General features: G+C 33.6%; 1 protein-coding gene across 1 annotated transcript; it reads right to left on the reverse strand.

Annotated features, from left to right (window-relative positions):
* Positions 1-221: 221 nt before the first annotated feature.
* Positions 222-590, reverse strand: LOC150035375 (uncharacterized). Its single transcript, XM_090314292.1, has one exon. The coding sequence runs from the start codon at positions 588-590 to the stop codon at positions 222-224; it is 369 nt and encodes a 122-aa protein (XP_090170418.1).
* Between the last annotated feature and the right edge of the window lie 24,742 nt (positions 591-25,332).

The raw sequence follows: 25,332 nt of genomic DNA on the forward strand, positions 1-25,332 counted from the left end.
CCCTTCTTCTTCCACTTTTTGGTGCCGGAGGAAGAAGGTACAAACTTAGTTCTTGAAGTCGAACCTTTATAGAACTTTTTGGAAGATGAAGCAATATTTGCTTCACCCTTTTTCTCCTTGCTTTTCAACAAGGATAAAAGTCTACAGCTCATTGAGTAGAGTAGTCAGGTTGTAGTCAATCTTGTTCAGAAAAACATTACTACGGAAGTGTAGGAAGCTTCTTATAAAGATTCCAGAATGATGCTAACCTGGCTAGCCTCATCGATGCTTGATCTGTTCATCTCCGCCATATTGAAATGGATCATCATGTTGAGAACATATTCCAGAACAAATGTCTCCTCTTGCATACGAGCATTGAAGATGTATTTGAGAGCGTCGTGCCTGAGCTGTGTGGAGGTTGTTCGAATTCCCTTCAAGGACTCCATGGTCTCACGGGCGGTGAGCATGGTCTCATGCTTCTTGGCTAAGATTTCGTTAAGACTTGCCAAGCTATACGCTCGGGCCTTTTCGTTTGCCCTTGTCCAATGCTCATATGCTTCTCGAACATTTTGAGGAGCATTAGGAGGCGGAATGGGAGGACACTTCTCCATTAGGACAAAATGTAAGTCATCAATGATTAAAATCGTGTTGATCATATTTTTCCAACTAGCGTAATTTTTACTAGTTAATTTGTCGATGGCAAGAAAACTAAGTGTAGCAATAGCCATTTAAATTGCTGAAAAAGAACAAACTTAATTTAGTCTACTTACATTAAACCACTTTTAGAAAATCAATCAAGTTTTAGCAAATATTCTAGGGTACCCTAAGTGACATCTATTTTGCAATAATGCTTCAGTGAGGCAGGAAAAAAGTCACCGTAGGGTGATCAAGTGCCCCTTCACTAAAATGAGACATTCTCAACCATTAGATAGAAACAACTCCTTGTAACTGTAACTAATAGTCACCATTATTCGGTCCAGAATTTGTTAACATCCTTAACAATTTTGTGTAAGTGTAACCCCTCAATTTAGGTTCTAGAGTCCCGCCCCAATGAGCCAACCTTAGGGAAAAGTCGATTGGAACAAGAGACTAAAGCAACCCTACCCATTTCTGGAGATCAAATAAAGCGTTATGCAAAATTGCCTTCTTTTAGGGGGACACCCACGATGCCACGAGGTGGTGAATGAAACTTTATCCAACCTGATGAGAGAGACCAAGGGATATATTGTCACATGTCCCGCTCCCACTTACTAGAAACACTCTCTCCATTCACCTTGGTATTGACCTACCCAAACGTCACCCAGAGTGGGATACCCATGGTGCCTCGAGGCCAAGAGTAGATCTCAAGGTGTGAACTTTTAGGGAGAAACATGTAAAGGTAAAACAAAGTATCATATACCCGGTTTTCCTCCCACTGAGTGTTCTACCAAAGGTACATTAACTTAGAAAATCCAGCTACCAATTTTATCTAAGTGTTTGTTTAATTTGCTAAAAAAATAACTCTTGTCTTTAATGATTAAACAGTTTTGATACAAGTCTTATTAAACTCTTTAATAGACTTTCATCAAATTTGCATGCATGTAACAAATCTATCTAATTCACCTTTCCAGGTAGGTCCGGGGTGCGACGTTTCCATCGACTTAAGTACCCCAACCTAGCCAGAACCAGCTTAGACAAAAGGTCCCTTATAGATACATTTGTTACATATTTAATCTTTTGTTAGGAATCAATTTAATCCTATTAAACTAATTTAAAAGATTAAACTTAGATTTCTGATCTCATTAGAAATGTGATCTTAGGTCTATCTCAATCAAATTTTAAAACAGTTTTAAAAAAAGATTATAGCCTAAGGTTTGCATGTAACTCTTTATTATTGATTTTAATTCTAGTTTCATTTATTATAACAATATAAGTAAATGAAACAATTAAAACCAATCATTACATGAAAGACATACAAAAGTTAATTATAACATTTATAATTTAACCTAAGGTAGTGTCATGCTTCATGCAATGTTCATTCATTACTAATATATAATTTTTATATAAATACATAATGAACTATGCTATAGCATACACTCCATACAATCATTTAATCTTATATTATAAAATTTATAATATAAATGATGCATGGATATGCTATAATGTATGCATACATATACTATAACTCTTATATTATATGATGCATGAGCATGTTTTATGTAATTTAAATCATGCATACTAATATATTGTAACACTTATATATAAAATGATGCATGAAAATAAATGCATAACCTATGGTGGGTTTTAAAACTATATGACATATATTATGGCATACAAAATAAACATACATCAAGTGTATATTTAAAATAAAGCTAATGGACTGGGATAGAACATCTCTAAAACCGAAAATTAAAGGCTAATCTATTATAAAAATTAGTCCACCGGTTCAGAATAAGAGAATCGGGTCTTGAACTGCTCGCCTCGAACCGCTCCACGAAGAACCTTGGCAGCTGATCGTGTAGCAAACTCCTATGTTGAGCAGCAAGATGTCGAGTATATACGATCGTTTATATGTGATCGCATAGCTTATGGCTATGTGATGAGCATGAAAGTATAGGCGATCATGTAGTAAACATCCAAGTGTCGAATATCATATACTAGGCGATTATGTAACTAATGACTATGCGATGAGTATGATAGTCTACACGATTGTTTAGAACACAAGGATACTTCGAATATCATATACCCCATGATCGTTCACCAAGCGAGCACCTACGCGATCATGCAGCAAATGCAACACAACCGTGTAGCAAACTCTACACGATCACATAGCATTAGCTATGTGATCGTTTAGCAAATGCTACACGATCGTGTAGCAAACTCTACACGATCGCATAACAAAACCTAAACGATCGTTTAGCTCTAGCTACACAATGTGGCATCCTCTATTTCATCTTCTCCATCAAAACACACTGCAACCCTTCTTCTGAACCTCACGAGCGACTCAAAAACTTAAACTAATACAGACTTGATTGTAATTTATTGTCCAAAAACGTAGGGGCCCTTACAATACAACTTTGTAGATTAAACAGTAAGTCATAAAAATAGAGATTTCTATCCCAAAACATCCATTAACAAACCATCCACAAACATTTATCATATAAACGCAATGCGAATAATAAAATCCACCAGTACTGTAAACGAATTCAATACAAGAATGAAATTTGGAATAAGAAACCAATAACTTGGCTCTGATACCAGTTGAAGGAACTCGTATTGAAGAGATCCTTGAGCGGAAGCGGATTGTCCAAATTTCATTAATTATCGAATACATAATTTACAATAAACATACAAGATATGCATTTAAAATAAATTATAGCATGCTTTTACAATAAATAAAAGCTTCAAGATACATTACTCTTGAAGAACCTTTCTTCACATAAAACTCCCTCGAACAGTCACAAGCCTCAAACAGACACAGCAACTCTTGAAGATCTTCTTCAAGATATCTCGAACAATAACAGGGACACTACCATAATAAGCCTTTGGTATTCTCGGGGAGGGAACCCAGGAGTGTTGGGCTCTGACTATTTTGGTTTGAAGGGATAGTTTGAGTGTGGAGAAAGAAGATTGAGGAATACACAGAACTTTTGTGCAACTCTCTATCGTTTTGCAATCTAAAAAACGTTAGCCGTCGAGGAAGAAGAGAAAGCCAATTTTCTTTTATTCCTCTTACCACAAAAATAATAACCACCCACTAAGGTAGCTGGAGAGAAAATAGTGAAGTTATTATTCAAATAATAATAAAATAATATAAATAAATATGATAACTAAATTATCATATTATATTTATATTAAATTATATGTTATATCAAATATAACATATAACTTATAGTTTTAATATTGTATCACATACAATATAAACTATAGTTTCTTTTCTCTATTTTATGGCATTTAATATAAATCATATTTATATTAAATTGAACAACTATGAATCAATTTCATAGAAAATATATGTATCATTCAAATATTTATTTCCTCCCATTAAACTATAATATAACAAATACATTATGACAATTATATATATATATATATATATATATAATTGAAACAATTTAATTACATCATATATAATTAAATCCCTCTTATTAATTTGAGCAATTCAAATTAACCCAAAAAACTTATTCTCAACTAAATCCTTTTGAGTTACCAAGGGGACCTTATGGACTTGTAGCTTGAAGCTCCAACGATACATGAATAATTAATTAAATTCTTTAATTACATTATTCACCATTCGTTAACTGTCGGACACTTCACTAAAGACCGACAGCTATACTCTTCGCACTACAGATATATTTTTGTGTCCATTGGATATAACCAATCAACAGTACGATGACCCTTCACAAATTGCTCGTAAGTACAACTAGGCCAAATTACAGTTTTTCCCCTATAGTTACATCTAACTCTTTAAGTACCACTGATTTCTCTAATGAACAATAGATCATAGTCCTACTATGACTAAACCCCTCTCGGGCCAAGAGAGGGTGTAGCACTACATTGTTCAAGACCCGGAATCAGCCCTTAACGGAGCAATTTATCTACTTACCCCTGCTTCGGGGAAGGAGTGTATTTCATCTTGTATAGTTGTTTTCCCAACTCCCGAATCAGAAGAATCCCAAAATGGTAGGCTTGTTGAATTGATAATCTAACCACTCTCACCCATACAAATCAAAGAACCGCCCTCATAGGCAAGAGTTCACAACTCACTCAGGATTCAGATCATGTTACCTATGGTCATCTTGGTGAAATGTAAGTCTCTATTATGAACGGCGTTATATAATGAGACTAAACATTTCGTGTTCTAGTCTTATATAAACTCTTTTATATAGAATATCCCCACTCGCATGTCTAATACATGAATGATCAGGATCAGATCATTTATAGCACTTTTCAACAATTGCAACACCTACAAAACGGGCCATACTCGTAGTGTCACTAGGATAAGGTACCTAGCCTTATCCATCTACTACAGACCATTTAGGTTATCACTTAAACATGATCCACCTGTATGTCTCCACATACATGTTTAAGTTACAACGATAACCTTGGATGTTAGTTTATTGGTTTGTGGTTAATGCAACTAAAATATCACATATTTTATAGATAAAGTGAATAAAATATCATATATTATTAATCACATAAGAGTTTGTTCATATAATGTTTATAAACTATAGGACCCTACGAGATTTAGGACATCAACCCCAACAATTTGGTCATGCAGCCTTAGTATAAAAAAAGGTTTGAGTTGAAAAGCTCGGTTTGAGCATTTCATATATGTTAAAGAATGAAAGTTGCCACCAATTTGAAGTTTGAGAAGTAAAGGAGTAAACGCAAGACTGCCAAAAGGAAATTCTCATGGAATTAAGCTAAAGGTTGAAGAATTTCTTCCAAATGTTCGAGAATCTTAGGCTACTCAGACGAGTTGTAAAGATTGGTAAATTTCAAGCTCATGGAGAGGAATTAGAGGCTGGGATTTTAAGGCAGTTGTAACCCATGTATAAGTAAGCAGCTGACTGGCTGAGGCTAAGTGTGGGAAAAAGTGCGAATAGGCGAGGGTGTGCATTGGATTGAGCAGGCATTGGCCGAAGTGCACACGAAAGTACGTGTTGAAGGTTGTGACCACAAGTGTTCATCGCATAGGCGAGGCAGGTGCATCTAATGCCAAGGGGGTACTGTGTGTGTGCTGCCACCCACCTAGCTGATTACAAGGTAAAATTGGGTTATGTGTGGTAACGCATTAAGTACCTATGTGCTAATGGATGCAATGAACTAGATATAGGCTTAGTGTATGTTAAACTTGGATAGGTTATGTGTGGTAACGCATTATGTACCTATGTGTTAATGGATGCATTGAACTAGATATGGGCTTAGTGTATGTTAAACTTGGATAGTGAAGTTAAGCTCAAGAGGGAGCTAAAGGCATTAACCAAAGGCTCTTATTATTTTTTTTAGAATAAACGCATATAGGGGAGGCCTACAATCCTTTGAGGAAGTAACTCAAAGACAGTGAGTGACTAATTTCCAAATATTCTAAGTGTTTCACTAATGAACCTCTAATGCATAGTTAGTTTAAATTGGTTTTTCTAACGCATGTTTTAAGTATTGGAAATTTGTGTTGAATGTGTGTTTGATAGTTTTAAGACATATTTTATGTGTAACTTCCATGCATTTCATTGAAGTTCTATGCCATGTTTTAGCATTAGAATGAGCTATTTATGGATTCTCTATAGCATGATAAGTATCTTTTTTATGATAAAGAATTATGTGAAGTTAGTATGTTTTATGCTTGACATGTAAAACCTAGTATGTTTTATGCTTGACATGTAAAACCTACTCTTGAGCATGGGTACCGAAGGTATGGTAAGGTACCTAGCTATATGGAGATCCATGCTACCGAAGGTATGGTAAGGTAGGCAGGATCTTATTCAGTTCTACATACACGTTAGATTTATGTTAACGACGTTGATGAGATCGAGCAAAAGGGCTCTCTTTCAACTAAGGTTATTAGGAATTGGGCAAAAGGGCTCTCCCTCACGTTCAGGCAGGGGAGTAAATGTGTTTTACAGGAAATGATGATGAGCTTAAATTCAGGTTTTTATATGTTATGATTTTATGTTTCTGAGTTTTTAATTCCAAATCCTAAGAATGAGTATGTAAATGTTTTATAATAAATATGTTTTAATATGAGATTATAAAAATGTGTTTCTTTAAAAGAAGTCACTCACTAGGCCTTTTTTAGCTCACTCTTTAAAATGTTTTCCTTCCTAGGTAACGGTCGACATCCCAAGGTCTAGCAGTTCTGTCAGTCAGTCACTTCTCAAGAACCTCAGGGATAGAGACCATTCTTCTACTCTTGGATTCCTAGAGAATAACAAGGTTGTACTTGCAGTGATGTCCCTTGTTTGTTGAATAAAGGTTCGTGAGAAGACAGAAAGGAAAACATGAAGAGTTCAAGATTTGACAAAGGTTTGTTACTTTATGCCTTTGTTTCTTCTTTTAAAGCATGCGTCCTATAATGTCTATCCATTATTATTTCTATTCTCTTTGTTGTTTTTTTGTAACACCCCACACATTTTTATTAGTAATAATGTAATTTTAGTAACTTTATTATTTGAAATTTCAGTAATTGTTATTAGTTGGAGGGCATTTTTGGAATTCAAGTGTAAGTGCGGGAATTTAATTATTGGCGTGAAATTATTCAAATTGGAAATTAATGGCAGGAATTAATTTTCTTTTGAAACGGAAAGAAATTTTATAGTATAAAATGGAAAGGAATTAAATGTAATTATATTTATTTCCTTTTTTGTTTTATTATTATTATTATTTTTTTATAAAAAATCAAACCCCACCCCCTTTTCTTCCTCACGTTCGTGAGCCCGTCCAACGCGGCCCAAAGTCACCGCGTCAATTTCTTCTTCATGACCTCCATCTACCACTGCTCAAGTGCCGTTCGCTTTTGCCGTCACTAGATCTATCGATTTGGGTAAGATTTATGCCGTTTGGGTTTGTTTTCGGTTGATTCTTGAATACTCATTTACTTTTGGCATCACTTGGTTGATACCCATTGTGTTTCAACTTTGGATTCAAGTTTATGAAGGTATTGAGGTGTTGTTCAGTGAAGTTGGAGTTTGTTTTAGCGAGTTTTGGTAAGTTTTATGCTTTGATTTCCCTCTTGTGGATTAATTTTGGTTGTTGAGAAATTTTGGTAAAGTCATTTGGAAGTGATTTTTTTGACAAAGCTACATATGGAGGATGTGTTATTTGTAAGATATGATTGGAGAATGCTAGTATTATTTGATTACAGATTAATTAATGTAATCCTGAGTTCTATTATGTATTGGGGGGTGATTCAAGGTATGGCATTCATGTGTGAAGAAGAGTTTGGTTGGTGTATTAATTTGGGGGGACTGTATTGGTGGTGGTTTGAAGTGAATTAGAATTGGACCACACCTTAGTAGGTATGGTGTATATAAATATTATATTTGGGTTAAATTTGGTGGTTGGTTTTGTGGGAAGGTTAGGGTTTTTTATAGATGGTGTGGTTGGGTTAGTGGATTTAGGATTATTTTGCTTTATTTTGTGTTTGTAGGTGGTGGATAATTTGTGATTGTGTGGTATATTAATTATTTGTTAGAAATAGTATGGGATTTTGTTGTTGGATTGATTGTTTTGGATTGTTTTGGATGATTGATGTTTGTTTGTTGGTTTTATTTTATGGTGTTTTGTTGGTATCCGAATTATTGTGTAAGTTGTGGTGGGTGATATTGTTATAGTGTTTAATGTTTTGTTGTTTTTGATGAATTGGTTGTTGATGATAGGTTGTGTATACATGTTGTATTGGTTTGGTTTTAATTGTGGTTTTGGTGTTTTGTTTGTTGTTGTGAATTGTTTGTGGGTGTTGGTTGATGTGATTCGTACAGTGATGATTATGAGACTGTGCAAATGTTCTTACTGATTAGTTAAATGCCCATTAGATTTTTTGTTTCCTTCGGGATTCACCAGTTTGTGTTTCCTTCGGGATTCACCAGTTTGTGTTTCCTTCGGGATTCACTAGTTTGTGTCTCCTTCAGGATTCACCAGTTTGTGTCTCCTTCGGGATTCACCAATTTGTGACTCATTCAGGATTCACCAGAGGTAGTGGGCATACTTAACTACAGTAGGATAGGACTCAGTCTCCTTCTTGTTTCATGTGTATATGTGTCCCATGAGGACTAGAGCAGTTTATATGTTTCACCAGAAGTGGGTATCTAGAAGACATAGATGCCCAACTTGACCCCAGTAGTGGGGTTACTTACTAAGTATTTTATACTCATTCTTTCTCATGTTGTTGTTCAGGTAAGGGTAGAGATGCACCGGTGATGGACAAGCAGAATTCGTGATCGAGCCACTGGGACTAGTTTTTACGCTTCCGCATCATGAAATTTAGAGTTTTTTTCATGTTTCTCCTAATGTTTAGTTTTTATGTTTGAAACTTATTATTATTAAGAATTGTTTTTCATATGTATTTATTAACCTTTATGATTTATGGGTACTCTATTATTGTTTTTAACATTTTCATTTAATAAAGGACTTTTGAACTCCCCTTATCTATTTAGCATTTATTTCATCATAAAAGAGTGTCGTTTTAAGTTCCTTGCATGCATGTATTTTAGTAACGGCTTAACTTAAGTCCTAGGGGGTCGGGTCGTTACAGTTGGTATCAAAGCCCATGTTTTGGGTTATGTAGACTGACTTACTATGTAAGTCTAGATTGTTCTTGTGGCCCATGAACGGATTCCTCATCATCGCCAGGTACGTCTTATTAATTACAAGTTTTATGATAGTTGTGCATTAAAATATTTGTTTAGCTTAAATGCACCAGTTATGTTCTAATGCTAGGTCAGTGACTCGTTAGAAGTTATTATAAGAGGATTATGCGGTACGACACTACAAAAGAAGAAAAATAAAATAGAGTAAATTATGAGGTCATTTGGCACTAGTTAATCTCATGGAAATTATGTTAGAACTGAACAAATATATACCTCAGTTTAGCAATGTTAAAGGTTAATGAAACTATGTAGAGTTATGACAATTTGGGAATAAAGGTATTTAAATGTTTAAGCCAAAGAATAAAATTGTCGAGACAAGAATTGATCAAGGGCTAGTGTTATGTTTTTTTGTTGGATAGTGCAATCGGTGGTAGTATAAATACACAGGCCAGTACTCAAGTATAAGGTTAAAAGTTGTTTATGAACAAGGAGGAAAAGAAAAAAGAGTCTATAAATTTATTGAAAGTTTTGAGGTATTAAGGACCCAACATTTCAAGAAGAATTTTAGAAATGATTCATAAGTCATTATCATTTGGGTAATACTGCGATTTGCTGGACTAGGTAAAGTATGTGTAATGATATGAAGGATTATTTTGGAATATCTGGTGAAGTAGATGTCATTAAAGGAAGCTAAAATAGTTAGACATGACCTTGGACTTAAAGGGGTTAAAGCAAGGTGTTATTTGTTTAGGTTGAAGGATTATTTTAGTATACCTAGACTAAACCCAGAGTCTTATTGTGTTAAGGAGATCCAAGTTAGACAGATTTGAAGAAACAAAAGTCTTTTGGAGTTTAAACGTATGCAAATTGGCAAAAAGGAATTCTACAAGATGGAAATTCTTAGTGAGAGAGATAAGATTTATGGAGGAGTTAAGTAAAATATAATTTAGTAAAGAGATTATGTTCCATATGAAAAGTGGAGAAAAAGGGAGGTGTCTTGAATTTAGTGGTTTTATCAAAGATAAGTGTGAATGAGAGAAAAGTATCCAAGAAAGTTTACTCTTTTGGAAAGAGAAAGAAATTTAATGTGTTCGAAACTCCTAGTTAAGTATGATTTGAAGGCTTGATAAGAGGGGTTACGAGGTATTTGTTCTAATGTAAAAGAAGAATACCTCATTATCATGTGGAACTTTAAGACAATATGTGTTAGATGGAAAGATAGCTTATGTAGGTGATTGGTATGGAACTTTGTTTTAACGCAAGAATCTGTTGCCGAAATAGAAGGTCGAGAAGGGATAAGCTAAAATGGAGTTACTAGTAGCAGTAGATGATCGAGAACTATAGACATGATATGTTAAGGCTTCATTAGTTAAGAGGTAAATCATTGAGGGCATTAGTAAGATTTAAGGGATTTTGAGTTTGTGTGCTAATTGGAAACATGAACTAGAAAGACTATCAAGTTGATTGAAAAAGGAAAATAATCTAGCTCGAGGTAGACAAAAGTGGTATATACACAAAAGTACGTAAGTTGGATCTTCCAATATAACCATTGGCATAAGGGCTAGACTTGGTAATAAAGTTGAGTTGATAACAAGAAGTTGCTAAAGGTGGGTTTAGAGCATTACAGGATAGTATATTTTCTCTTGCATGGGCAATGAGTTAACTAGCTCTAGGGAGCACGAGCAATTCAAGCTAGGACTTATGAATCAAAGAGGTTTCATCGTAAAAGCTAACTCTAAGGATCAATTACGGTTATTACGAGGTTATGAAAATGTGTTATCAACCGACTTATGCTTTAGCATCCAGGGATTTCAAAACCTCATTTTCGGGAGGGAATTCTGGACTCGTTCACAGCAGGGTCTAAGTAATGATATGTGATTATTTCAAGCCTAAAGAATAATATGAGGATGGCTGAAGCAAGTTTTATAACTCATGACAGCGTAGAGCCTCATGATGAGTTTCTCATGAATGTGAGACTTAATTAAACAGAGTTATTCTCAGACATCTAGACTCTAGGAAAGACATCACAGTTGGCGCTTATAGGGTAAAAGCAGTTTTCAGTTAACTAGATTTGTTCTGGTACGTATCTTCAGATGACGCATTATATAGTGTGACCAGTTCTTCACTACTCGTATGAAGTTTTCCGTGTGGTAGAATGGTAGGCTCAGATATATGTTTTTAGTATATAAGACTTTCTCATGACCGTTTTCACAGTTCTCAACTCGGACGTATAGAAGTGTTGTTGATTTTCAATATCTTAAGCTTCATAGTTATTTATGGAATGGGTTGTTACTGTAGGATCTAAAGGTAACACTAGAGGAGGGGGGGGTGAATAGGGTTGACTACCAATTTTTAAAAAAATAATTTTATCTTCAAATAATGCTCAATAAAGTTAACCCATTAATTTGATTAAAGAAAATTTATGCAAGCTATGATAACTTCAAATTTAAAGACAATTTAATCAAGGATAAATTTAAATAATACACTAAAAATTAAATCATACAATTGGGAAAGATTAAAAAATAACTAAGACAAAAAGCAAAAAATTTGAAAACAAGAAATAAAAGAGAGAGAGGAAGAGAACACATCGGGAATTATAGTGGTTTGGCAAATTACCTACTCCATTCTCCAAGACTCCTTCTTGGGTATTTCACTAAGTGATCCTCTTGCAGGTGAGGACCAAACCGACACACGACCCTCTTTTTCCTAAGCTAAAGAGAAACCCAAGATCCTTTTTATTGGTTCAGGATCAAACCAATTTCTTTTTCTCACAACCCAAGGTATACCCACACCTTAATATAATTCCCAAAAAAATAAAAGAAAACCTCACAATATTACTTCTTAAAGGCTAAATACACAAGTTGAGCACTAAAAAAAATCACAAAATAACTTTAGGCCAATTTAGGAGCAAGGATGACAAGAATTTGAGAGTAGAGAGAATTGAGAGCTTAAGACTTGATAGTTTTTGGTGTGTGGATGAAGAGTAAAATCAAGTCGAATTTATAGGCGAGTGGGATAAATTTTGGCCATTGGATATCATTGCAAATGAAGGGTGGAGATTGAATAAAAATAGAAAAGGAAAGGATTTGAAAAGAAATTTTGAAAGATTGGAATTATTGAGATTTGGAGAATAAAAAGGATTTGAATGATGAAAATTTAGGAAGAAAATCAAATTTGAAAAGGCTGAAATTTGGTGAGAATTTGGAGAAAATTGGATCAGAAATTAAAGGAAAATAAGAGAATAAAAATAAAAATAAAAAAATAGTCGGATGATATGAGCACCACGCGCACAAGGGAGGAGATTGAGCGTCACGCGCTGCATTCTGTGAAGAAACCGCAAGCACGTGCGGTGCACGCGTGCGTCCGCGCGTGAAGCTAGGTGACTGCCACTTGTCATTATCTCATTCGTCCACGACCACCACGTCATTGCCACATCATGTGCCACGTCAGCAAAAAGTGATCGGTTGGACCGTCACGTCATATGCCACGTCATCAATATTGACCGTTTGTGTGCCATATCAGCCACCACGTCGGATGCCACATCAGCAAGGTGCCACATGTCACTGCCACGTTGGATTTCCTCTCCAATCTTCTTTTGCTTATAACTTTCTCGTTTGAACTCCGATTTGAGCGATTCAAATTGCGTTGGAATCGTCTTTCCGAGCTCTACAAGATAGTGACTCTAAAACACTGAAAATATTAGTACAAAAAATCAAATTTTTTTATCATTAAAATACTTGGTTTGATTGAAGCCCTAAAGCTAACAATCTCCTCTTTTTGATGATGACAAACCACCATAATACCAAAAATACTTCTCCCCTTTTGTTATCAACAAAAAGTTATACAAGTGATTTTTCTCCCCCTTAATCATATAAATAATGCTCCCCCTCAATAAATTATAACACATAAATTCATAGAAATATGAATAATGCTCCCCCTATCAAACATAATTAGGCAATTCTAATAATACCAAGTGCAAGTCTAATTTTACAAAAGGCTTCTTCATTTAATGCCTTTGTAAGAATATCTGCTACCTGGTTCTCAGTATTAACATAATTAATGACAATATTATTATTTTGCACATGCTCTCGAAGAAAATGATGTCTAATATCTATATGCTTTGTTCTAGAATGTTGAATGGGATTTTTAGTTAAATTAATTGAACTAGTATTATCACAAAAGATTGGTACTTGTTCAAAATTTAAACCAAAATCACACAACGTTTGTTTCATCTATAAAACTTGAGAACAACAACTAGCAACAACAATATATTCAACCTCAGTGATAGATAATGCAACAGAATTTTGCTTTTTACTATACCAAGATACTAAAGAACTACCTAGAAAATGACATGTTCTACAGGTACTTTTTCTATCAGTTAGACTACCAGCAAAATCAGCATCAGAATATGCAATCAAATCTAAAGATGCATTTTTAGGATACCATAAGCCTAAATCAACGGTACCAAGCAAATATTTAAAAATTCTTTTTACAGCATGCAAGTGCGATTCTTTAGGACATGATTGAAATCTAGCACACATGCATACACTAAACATAATATCAGGCCTACTCACAGTTAAGTAAAGCAAGGATCCGATCATACCTCTATAAGCTTTAATATCTATGTTTTTACCTTTTTCATCCTTATCAAACTTTGTAATGGTACTCATCGGGGTCTTTGCTACTTTTGCATTATCGAACTTAAACCTTTTGAGTAGATCCCTTGTGTACTTTTCTTGATTTATGAAGATTCTATCTTCAAGTTGTTTAATTTGAAGCCCAAGGAAGAATTTAAGTTCTCCCATCATGCTCATTTCAAACTCACTATGCATACACTTAGAAAATTCTTCACAATGAGAATAGTTAGTAGCACCAAATATAATATCATCAACATAGATTTGCACTAATAAAATATCATTATCTTTAATTTCGATAAAAAGAGTAGTATCAATAAGTCCCATTTTAAAACCATTTTCTAGCAAAAATTTACTCAAACAGTCATACCAAGTACTAGGAGCTTGTTTAAGACCATAAAGTGCTTTATTTAATTTAAAAACATGATTTGGATTATCAAAGCTTTCAAAACCAGGAGGTTGTTCAGCATACACTTCCTCCATTATGAAACCATTTAAGAAAGCACTTTTTACATCCATTTGAAATAAAGTAAAATTCTTATGAGATGCAAATGCAAGCAGCATGCGAATAGATTCTAATCTAGCAACAGGAGCAAATGTTTCCTCATAATCTATTTCTTCTTCTTGACTATAGCCTTAAGCAACTAGTCTAGCTTTATTTCTAACAATATTACCATATTCATCCATTTTATTTCTAAATATCCATTTAGTACCTATAACAGGATGATCACTAGGATGTAGGACTAGTTCCCACACATTATTTCTTTCAAATTGATTTTAATTCTTCTTGCATAGCACTTAACCAGAACTCATCAGATTCAGCATCTTTAAAAGACTTTGGTTCAATTTGAGACACGAAAGCAACATTATTGAAAGCATTTAAAGAAGGGCGAGTTCTTACCCCTTGAGACACATCACCTATTATTAACTCTTGAGGATGGTGAGGGGAGAATCTCCAATCCTGAGGGAGGGATTTTTCTGGCTCTTTCTGAGATTAATTTGATACTGCTTCCCTATCTTTAATACTAAGATCTTCAACAGGTATTTCTAATTCATCACTAGTAGAAACTTTATTAGTGGCAATATGTGTTTCATCAAAAACAACATTCATTGACTCTTCAAGTACATGAGTTCTTTTATTAAAAACTCTATATGCTTTACTACATGTAGAATATCCTAAGAATATGTCAATGTCCGTTTTTGACTCAAACTTTCCAAGTTTCCCTTTGTCTTTCAAAATAAAACATTTGCAACCAAAGACTTTGAAATAGCTAATATTTGGAGTTTTATTATTAAAAAGCTCATAAGGAGTTTTATCTAAAACGGGTCTTATTAAAACACGATTCATTACATAAGATGCAGTATTAACAGCTTCAGCCCAAAAAGATTTTGGTAAATCATATTCATTAAGCATGGAGGTAGCTAATTCTTGTAAAGATTAATTTTTCCTTTCTACAACACCATTTTGTTGAGGTGTTTTTGGAGAGGAAAAATCATGAGAATTCCATTTTCTTCACAAAAATTTTCAAAAGAAGCATTTTCAAATTCTCCTCCATGATCACTTTTAATTTTCGAAATCATAAAACCTTTTTCATTTTGAATTCTTTTTGAAAAGCTAATAAAAGATTTTAAAGCTTCATCCTTATGAGATAAAAATAAAATCCAAGTAAATCTCGAAAAATCATCAACTATAACAAACGCATAATGTTTTCCACTTATACTTGCAACTCTAGTAGGTCCAAAAAGGTCCATATGTAACAGTTGCAAAGGTCTAGAAGTAGAAACCATTTTCTTTGTTTTGAAAGAAGACTTAGTTTGTTTACCCATTTGACAAACATCACAAACTTTATCTTTTTCAAAGTTTAATTTTGGAAGATCTCTAACAAGGGATTTCTTAGAAATATTTGAAATTAAATGCATGCTAGTATGACCTAACCTTCTATACCATAACCACGAATCTTCATGCAATGCAGATAAACATTTATTTTCTACTATAGGATAATCTAATAGATCAATAGTATAAACATTTTTATCTTTATTTCCTACAAACAGAACTTTTCCATCACATGCATTTTCTATTGTACAATTTTTATCACTAAAAATTACTCTATATCCTTTATCACATAATTGACTAATACTTAATAAATCATGCTTTAAACCATCAACCAACAAAACATTTTCAATAAGAAAATTTGAACCGTTACTAATATTACCTTTGCCAACAATCTTACCCTTTTTATTGTCACCGAAGGTAACATATCCTCCATCTTTCTTTTCTAGGTATGTGAATTTTGTGTGGTCCCCTGTCATATGTTTTGAATATCCACTGTCCAAGTACCACTCATTCTTTACAGATCTCAAACATACCTGAGAGAATTAATTCTCAAGATGTAACTTTAGGTACCCAATTTTGTTTGGGTTCTTGGGGGTTAGCTAACAAAAATTTAGGAATCCATCACTTTTCATTCATAATATTGATTTTTCTTAAATTGCATGCATAAGCTTTATGACTATGTTTTCCACATGCATGACAAATAATAGAACCTTCTTTGACAAAGTAATTTGTAAATTTCTTTTGTTTTGGTGAGGTTTATAACCTAAGTCACTTTTATCAAATATGCATTGTTGCTTGGATATCTAAATTCTTTTTCCCATTTGTAAACTTTAAAAGAGTAGCTGAAATATCTTCATTTTTATTTTATAATAATTTATACTCTTCTTTTAAAGCATGCAAATTTGATTTAGATAAATCTAGATCTTTTCCTAATGTCTCATTTTTCTCTTTTAGATTATCTAGCTCAATTAATAAATTATTATTTTCAAGAGCTAATTTAGTATTTTTCTTCCTAAGAGACATATATTTGCAACCTAGTTTTTCAAATTCAATTTTAACTTCATTATATGCTTCAATGAGCTCATCAAAAGTAAGGTTTTCAGTACTTACCTCATCATCGTCGTCGTCGTCGTCTCCAAAAGCCATAATGCACAGATTTTCTACTTCTTCCTCGCTTTCATATTCCCTTTCATCGCTTTCGTCCCAAGTAGCTTTCATGGCTTTCTTGTTCTTCTTTGAAATGGCTTTTCTTTGAGGACAGTCCCACTTCACGTGTCTGGGATTTTTACATTCATAACAGATGATTGTATCTCTGTTGCTCTTTTCTCCTTTGCCTTCTTGATTGTTGACTTTCTTTGAGAAGTTCCTTTTCCTAAAATGCTTTTTGAATTTCTTGGTTAAGTAAGCGAACTCCTTATCATTTAGTTCAGCTTCAGTTTCAGAGTCCTCTTGAACTTGAGTCGACTTTAATGCTAGACTCTTCTTCTTTTTGACATCTTTTTGACAACTCTTAGGGTCGTGTGTTGGTTTAGTCCTAATCCTTTCAAAGCATTAACAATGTTAGTGAATCTAGTAAACATTTCAGATATAGTTTCATTTGCATCCATTTTAAACAATTCATAAGTTACTTCAAGCGTATCCCAAATTTCTTTAGCAGAATTACATGCATAGACTCGATTAAACTCATCAAGACATAAAGCACAAACAAACAGTTCGTGGCTTTAGCATTAATAGAAAACTTCTTTTTATCTTCATCATTAAACTCTTTTTCTTCCTTAGGAATATTTTTATTATCAACTATCTTGAATTAAAGGACCATTAGAAACAATTTCCCATAGATTATAGTCAATAGAAATCAAATAAATTCTCATCCTAGTTTTTCACCATGCATAATTATTTCCATCAAACAAAGGTGGTCTAGTGGTAGATTGACTTCACCATACCCATTTATTTGGGTAGTTGTCATAAGCTCGAACAATTAAGTTTTTCGAAAAAGGAAGAGAATATAATAATTTTTGTAAAAGATTTTTATAAAGAGAAATACTTTTCCAAAATTTAGATTTTAATCAAAAAGATTTCAAAGATTAAGAAGTAGAGAAAAAAAATAAGGTTTTAATAATCAATTTTCAAGAAAATAATTTCTAATGAAAACAGCTTTTAATACTCAAATTTTCAAACTTTTTGCAAAAATTAGAAAAATTCCATATTTAATAAGATTAAAAAAACACAATGTAAAATCAATAAAAAAAAATTACAAAACCTTTTTGAAATAAGAGAACCGAGCTACCCGCTCTGATACCAATTGTAGGATCTAAAGGCAACACTAGAGGGGTGAATAGGGTTGACAACCAATTTTTTAAAAAAATGATTTTATCTTCAAACAATGCTCAATAAAGTTAACCCACTAATTTGATTAAAGAAAATTTATGCAAGACAAAACTTAAATCATGCAAGCTATGATAACTTCAAATTTAAAGACAATTTAATCAAGGATAAATTTAAATAACACACTAAAAATTAAATCATGCAATTAGGAAAGATTAAAAAATAACTAAGACAAGAAGCAAAAAATTTGAAAACAAGAAATAAAAGAGAGGGGAAGAGAAAACACCGGGAATTGGGAATTATAGTGGTTCGGCAAATTGCCTACTCCACTCTCCAAGACTCCTTCTTGGGTATTTCACTAAGTGATCCTTCTACAAGTGAGGACTAAACCAACACACGACCCTCTTTTTCCTAGGCTAAAGAGAAATCCAAAATCCTTTTTACTGGTTCAGGATCAAACCAATTTCTTTTTCTCACAACCCAAGGTGTACCCACACCTTAATACAATTCCCCAAAAAATAAAAGAAAACGTCACAATATTACCTCTTAAAGGCTAAATACACAAGTTGAGCACTAAAAAAAAAACTCACAAAAATAACTCTAGGCCAATTTAGGAGCAAGGATGACAAGAATTTGAGAGTAGAGAGAATTGAGAGCTTAAGACTTGATAGCTTTTGGTGTGTGGATGAAGAGTAAAATCAAGTCGAATTTATAGGCGAGGGGGATAAATTTTGGCTATTGGATATGATTGCAAATGAAGGGTGGAGATTGAATAAAAATAGAAAAGGAAAGGATTTGAAAAGAAATTTTGAAAGATTGGAATTATTGAGATTTGGAGAATAAAAAGGATTTGAAGGATGAAAATTTAGGAAGGAAATCAAATTTGAAAAGGCTGAAATTTGATGAGAATTTGGAGAAAATTGGATCGGAAAATTAAAGAAAAATAAGAGAATAAAAATGAAAATAAAAAATAGCCGGATGATATGAGCACCACGTGCACAGGGGAGGAGATTGAGCAACACATGCCGCATTCTGTGAAGAAACCGCAGGCACGTGCGGCAAACGTGCATATGAAGCTGGGTGACCGTCACTTGTCATTATCTCATTCGTCCACGGCCGCCACGTCATTGCCACATCATGTGCCACGTCATCACCACGTCAGCAAAAAGTGACCAGTTGGATCGTTACGTCATCTGCCACGTCAGCTGCCATGTCATCAATATTGATCATTTGTATGCCACGTCAGCAAGGTGCCACGTGTCACTGCCACATTGGATTTCCTCTCCAATCTTCTTTTGCTTATAACTTTCTCATTTGATCTCTGATTTGAGCGATTCAAATTGCATTGGAATCATCTTTCCGAGCTCTACAAGATAGTGACTCTGAAACACTTAAAATGTTAGTACAAAAAATCTGAGTTTGTTATCATCAAAATACTTGGTTTGATTGAAGCCCTAAAGCTAACAGTTACACCTCTTTTGGTACTAGTTTTAGCTATGTCAAACGATGACCCTCGTTTTGCATCTAGTTTTTTGAAGAGTCTCCAGTTAGCATTGGGTACTCGATTAGATTTTGGTACAATTTTTCACCCATAGACTGATGGTCAAATAGAACATCTGAACCAGATATTGGAAGATATGTTGTGCGCTTGTGCACTAGAGTTTTCAGGGATTTGGGACTCTCACCTGCATTTAATTGAATTCACATATAATAATAGCTATTAGACTGCCACTGGCACATTGCCATTTGATGTCCTATATGGAAAGAGTTTCAAGTCTCCTATATGTCGGGGTGAGGTTGGTGAGAGGAAGTTGCTAGGTCCTGAGCTAGGCAGGCTACGAATGAGGCAATACAGAAGATCAGAGCTCGTATGCAACCAGCTTAGAGCAGACAGAAGAACTACGCCGATGTAAGATGTAAGGAGCTGGAATTTGAGACTAGTGTGAAAGTATTCTTAAAAGTGGCACCCATGAAAGGTATTCTGAGGTTTGGCAGGAAGGGAAAGTTGAGTCCGAGATTCATTGGACTTTTCGAGGTTTTGGAATGAGTTGGCCCCGTAGCTTACCATTTGGCATTGTCCCCATCACTGTCTTCAGTTCATAATGTCTTCCATGTTTTGATGCTAAGGAAGTATGTAACAGATCCATTCCATGTAGTTGACTTTGAGCCATTGCAATTGAATGACAACTTGAGCTATGAGGAGAAGCTTGTAGAATTTCTCGCCAGAGATCTAAAGACATTACGCCTTAGGAAATTTTCTTTTGTGAAAGTCCTGTGGCAGAATCACCAGTTCAAGAAGGCTACTTGGGAGCGAGAGGATGAGATGAAGACCTAGTACCCGGAGCTTTCTCAAGAATGAACTTTCGAGGACGAAAGTTCTTTGAGGAGGGAAGAATGTAACAACCCCGGAGTTTTTTTTTTCAAGAATGAACTTTCAAGGACGAAAGTCCTTTGAGGAGGGAAGAATGTAACACCCCGCACATTTTTTTTTAGTAATAATGTAATTTCAGTAACTTTATTATTTGGAATTTCAATCATTGTTATTAGTTGGAGGACATTTTTGGAATTCAAGTGTAAGTGCAGGAATTTAATTGTTGGTGTGAAATTATTTAAATTGGAAATTAATGACAGGAATTAATTTTCTTTTGAAACGGAAAGGAATTTAATTGTATAAAACGGAAAGAAATTAAATGTAATTATATTTATTTCCTTTTTTGTTTTATTATTATTATTGTTTTTTTTATAAAAAGTCAAACCCCACCCCTCTTTTCTTCCTCACATTCGTGAGCCCGTCCGACGCCGCTCAAAGTCACCACGTCAGTTTCTTCTTCATGACCTTCGTCCACCACTACTCAAGCGTCATTCGCTTTTGCCGTCACTGGATCTATCGATTTGGGTAAGATTTATGCCGTTTGGGTTTGTTTTCGGTTGATTCTTGAATTACTTTTGGCATCAATTGGTTGATATCCATTGTGTTTCAACTTTGGATTCAAGTTTGTGAAGGTATTATGGTGTTGTTCAGTGAAGTTGAAGTTTGTTTTAGTGAGTTTTGGTAAGTTTATGCTTTGATTACCCTCTTGTGGATTAATTTTGGTTGTTGAGAAATTTTGGTAAAGTCATTTGGAAGTGATTTTTTTTATGAAGCTACATATGGATAATTTATTTGAGACATTGGTAGTGAAGTATGTATTTGATTCAAGCTTTAATCATGTAAGCCTGATTTCAAATTATGATTAGGGGATTGATTCAAGAATTTCATTCAAGATGAAGAAGAGTTTGGTTTGCTAATTATTGGGCTTAAAATTGGTGGTTTGGAAGGTGAATTCGAATTGAACCACACCTTAGGTAAGGTTATCTGGAAATATTTTGTAATATTTGAGTGTTTGGAATTTGGCCTTAACTTTTAATTTTAAAGCTTGGTTTATGTTTAGGCTTAATTAAGGATTCAAGAATTTCACAAAGATTCAATTGCTTTTTGATTCGATTTAATATCAAGGTAAGTAATCTTACTACTAGAACTGCCCACGGGCCAGGCATTAGATGTATGCTAGCATGTTAAGCCCACGGGCCAAGCATTAGATGTATGCTAGCATGTTAAATGAAGGTTATGGCAGAATGATAGCATGAAAGATTGATAGTGTAACATGATTAAAGTATGTTCTGTTACGAGATCCGAATTATTTATTTATGGACATAGATGTATACATGTATGTTGTAGAACCATGATGTTGAGGTATACATGTATGTTGTAGAGCCATGATGTTGAGGTTTATATGTATGTCATAGATTCGTACAATGATGATTATGATGTTGAGATTGTGCAAATATCCTGATTAGTTAGATGCCCATTAGATTTTGTGTTGGGCATATAGTTTATATGTTTCACCAGAAATGGGTATCTAGAGGACATAGATGCCCAGTTGACCCCAATAGTGAGGTTACTTACTAGTATTTTATACTCATTCTTTCTATTCTTTCTCATGTTTCTATTCTTTCTCATGTTGTTGTTCAGGTAAAGGTAGAGATGCATCGGGGACAAGCAGAATTTGTGATCGAGCCACTGGGACTAGTTTTTACGCTTCAGATAAAGAACTTTTGAACTCTCCTTATCTATTTATTTAGCATTTATTTCATCCTAAAGGGGTGTAGTGCTATGTATTTTAGTAACGGCCTAACTTAAGTCCTAGAGGTCTTCCGCGAGAATTCAATTCTCTTTCTAAGGATACAACTAATAAAACATATGACTACCAACAACTTAATGAGGTCTTCAAATTGATCCTAGTAATCTCCATTAAACTCCAAAAGTATTCAAAGAAAATAAAACAAGGAGCTTTAGTCAGACTAATTTCAAAAGTATAAAATTGTATAACCGGCACACAAATAACTCACAAGACTATTTGAAAAAAACCCTCTGAAGCTTAACCAACTGCGACTTGTTAAGAATTGTACCCACATATTTCACCTGGAACCACTTCATGGCATCCTCCTTTGTGACTCAAATTTTCCTCTGTTTCGCCTTAAATTTCAACACTCCTTTTCAACATTCACCATTCAAAATTACCATTACTATCACTTTAGCCTTCAAAAGCATTTGTTTGCTACAGAGATTCATTCCCCCTTTTCCCTTCTTTTTCTTCTTCTTCCTTCGATAACTTGCCATAATTTTTACCTCTAATTTCCTCAATTTGACTTACTGGGTTGATTAAGAACAAGGGAAACCCTAGAACTTCAGCATGGCTTCCTCCAATGTGGAGATGGCGTCCACGTCTAAGACCAATCCTGATCTCCCGCGTGAGTCCTCTGTCGCAGCAGATTCAAATTCCGTCGCAGCAGGTGGAAGGTCCCACGGTGGGAGGATATGCAAGTAAAGTCGATATGGGAGAATCGTTGGGGTTGGAAGAGGGAAAAGAAGGGCTGTTGAGGAACCAATCGACAAAGCCACTTAGCAAAAACAGAGACAGATGATCAAGAACAGGGAATTCGTTGCTCGTTCTCGGGAATTTTGCACGGCGATAAAGAAAGCGAAGCAAAATGGAAACCTATCAATGAGGGAGAAAAAAGAATAACCCTAATTTTAGTTTAGGGTAATTTTGGAATAAAAAAAATTAAAATCAGATTCCCTTCCTAAAGAAAGTAGTGTGATTTTAGTTCCCAATATATTGCCATATTTCTAAAATTTTGAAACATTATAACATGGTTGCTAAATCATATATTTAATTTGATATCCAATACAATTTTTCTATTAACTATGTTACAGTTCTATACGATAAAAGAAATTGAAAGTTTAGAAAATTATTAGACATAAAACTTTGTGTCCTATTAGACATTTTTTTTTATGGTTTAATGAAATATTAGATACGAACATGAAATTTGAGTAAAAAATCAATCTATAACCTCATAGTTGTGATAGTTGTATAAATTTCTTTAAACTAATAATGTACCAATTTAAAATCTAATAAATAATAATGAGTCTATTTAGATCTACCACATCTGACTTATAATTATTTTCACATTATTTCATTTAAAATTAACTCAAACTCATATATTATCCTACCAAAATCCTACACGAATAACATTATCATAAAATTATGAGTTAACAATTTAAAATAAAATTATGAATTTATAATTTTAATCAATGCCCTTATTAGTTTGAGATAAAAGTTTAGGAATATAAAATGCTTCTTTTGGTAGGTTATGGTTAATTTTAAATCAAAGAGTATAATAAATATGAAACAAAAATAGAGGCAAAAAAGTAAAAAGGATAGCAAGATTGGACACGAAAGTGTCAACTTAGGAGCAAAATAAATCTAGAAAAAGGAGGTTGGCTTATGTAAAATACCAAATGGGTACACTACCTTAAGGGAGCCAAAAGATAATCCCAATGCAACTTTGAAATATTATGGCTAAGGCTAAGTCAACTAAACCTATAAATACATCATGAATAGGTCAAGAAAAAAGTAAATCCTTTATAATACTCAAACTTTTGATTTGCTACACAAACATAACTTAAAGTATCGGAGTCTATGTTGCACGCATAGATCTGCATTTTTTTTTCCATTTGGTTGGTCACATTCTTTCTCAAATTACAAATTTGTCATTATTATCACATGAAGATCAGGTTCATTTTCCACTATCCCAATTTTTCATAACACCACAAAATTTCAAAGAAAAGAAGTTAAGAAATAAAAAAATTGAAAAATAAATAAAAAATTGAAAATTTGGTAAACTTGCAATTAAAACTTATTAAATGTAGTATGCCATATTTAATATTGAATTAGAAGTTTGAACTAAAGTATTTAATTTTCATTGATATTTATATATATATATATATATATTTGTAAAATATCTATAAAATTTTAAAAGAAGAAATGACAAAATGTTACGACATTAAAAATATTTTAACTCGTTTAAAAAGCGTAGAATATTTATTTATTAATTTTTTCATAAATGTCCATCCACATCCATCCCTTCATATGGACATTTAAAAAAAAAAAAAAGAATTCATAGGTGTTATGAAATTGAGGAGCACAATAAGAATACAAATATGGAGAATATAATATAATAATATTTTTATACAATAATAATAAATAAAACTAAAATTATAAAATAAAATAACTAAAAACATAATAACCAAAATCATGAAATTGGATATTATGAAAATTAGTGGAAGTGGAAGTGGAATTCTCATCAATATATGTGTGATTTTAAGATCTACCAAATGCCACTATTTATAGGCAAAGTGGCAAGTAGGATGTGGACTTACATGAACACCAAGCATGAATAACTACAAGGCACATGGACAACATGAATGGTGACACATGGTCTTTGGGACACTAAGCAATGAGTATCTATTTTCTATTATAATATTCATAATACCCCCTTAGATGCCCATATATATATATATATATGAAATATGCTCGTTAAAACCTTACTAAGAAAAACCCTAGTGAAGGAAAAAGAGTACATATCTTATATAATACATACTCCTAAAAAAATACAATATATTTGCTCCCCTCATGAAAACATCACTGAACTCTGAGTCGCCGTATTCCAATGTTGTGCACCAATTTTTCAAAGTTGCAATTGGTAATGCCTTTGTAAATAAGTTTGTCAGGTTATCATTTGAACAAATTTATTGTACAGTGATGTCGCCATTTTCTTCAAGATCATGAGTGTAGAAAAGTTTTGGTAAAATATGTTTTGTTCTATCTCCTTTAATATATCCTTCTTTGATTTGGGCTATGCAAGCTGTGTTGTCTTCGTATAATATTGT

This window comes from Benincasa hispida, chromosome 6 (assembly GCF_027475165.1).
Source record: "Benincasa hispida cultivar pf3 chromosome 6, pf3_genome.v1.1, whole genome shotgun sequence".
Taxonomy (NCBI): domain Eukaryota; kingdom Viridiplantae; phylum Streptophyta; class Magnoliopsida; order Cucurbitales; family Cucurbitaceae; genus Benincasa; species Benincasa hispida.

Bases quoted from the DNA above. Each gene is read 5' to 3' on its own strand.
- LOC150035375 (XM_090314292.1), bottom strand. From the start codon at position 590: ATGGAGAAGTGTCCTCCCATTCCGCCTCCTAATGCTCCTCAAAATGTT.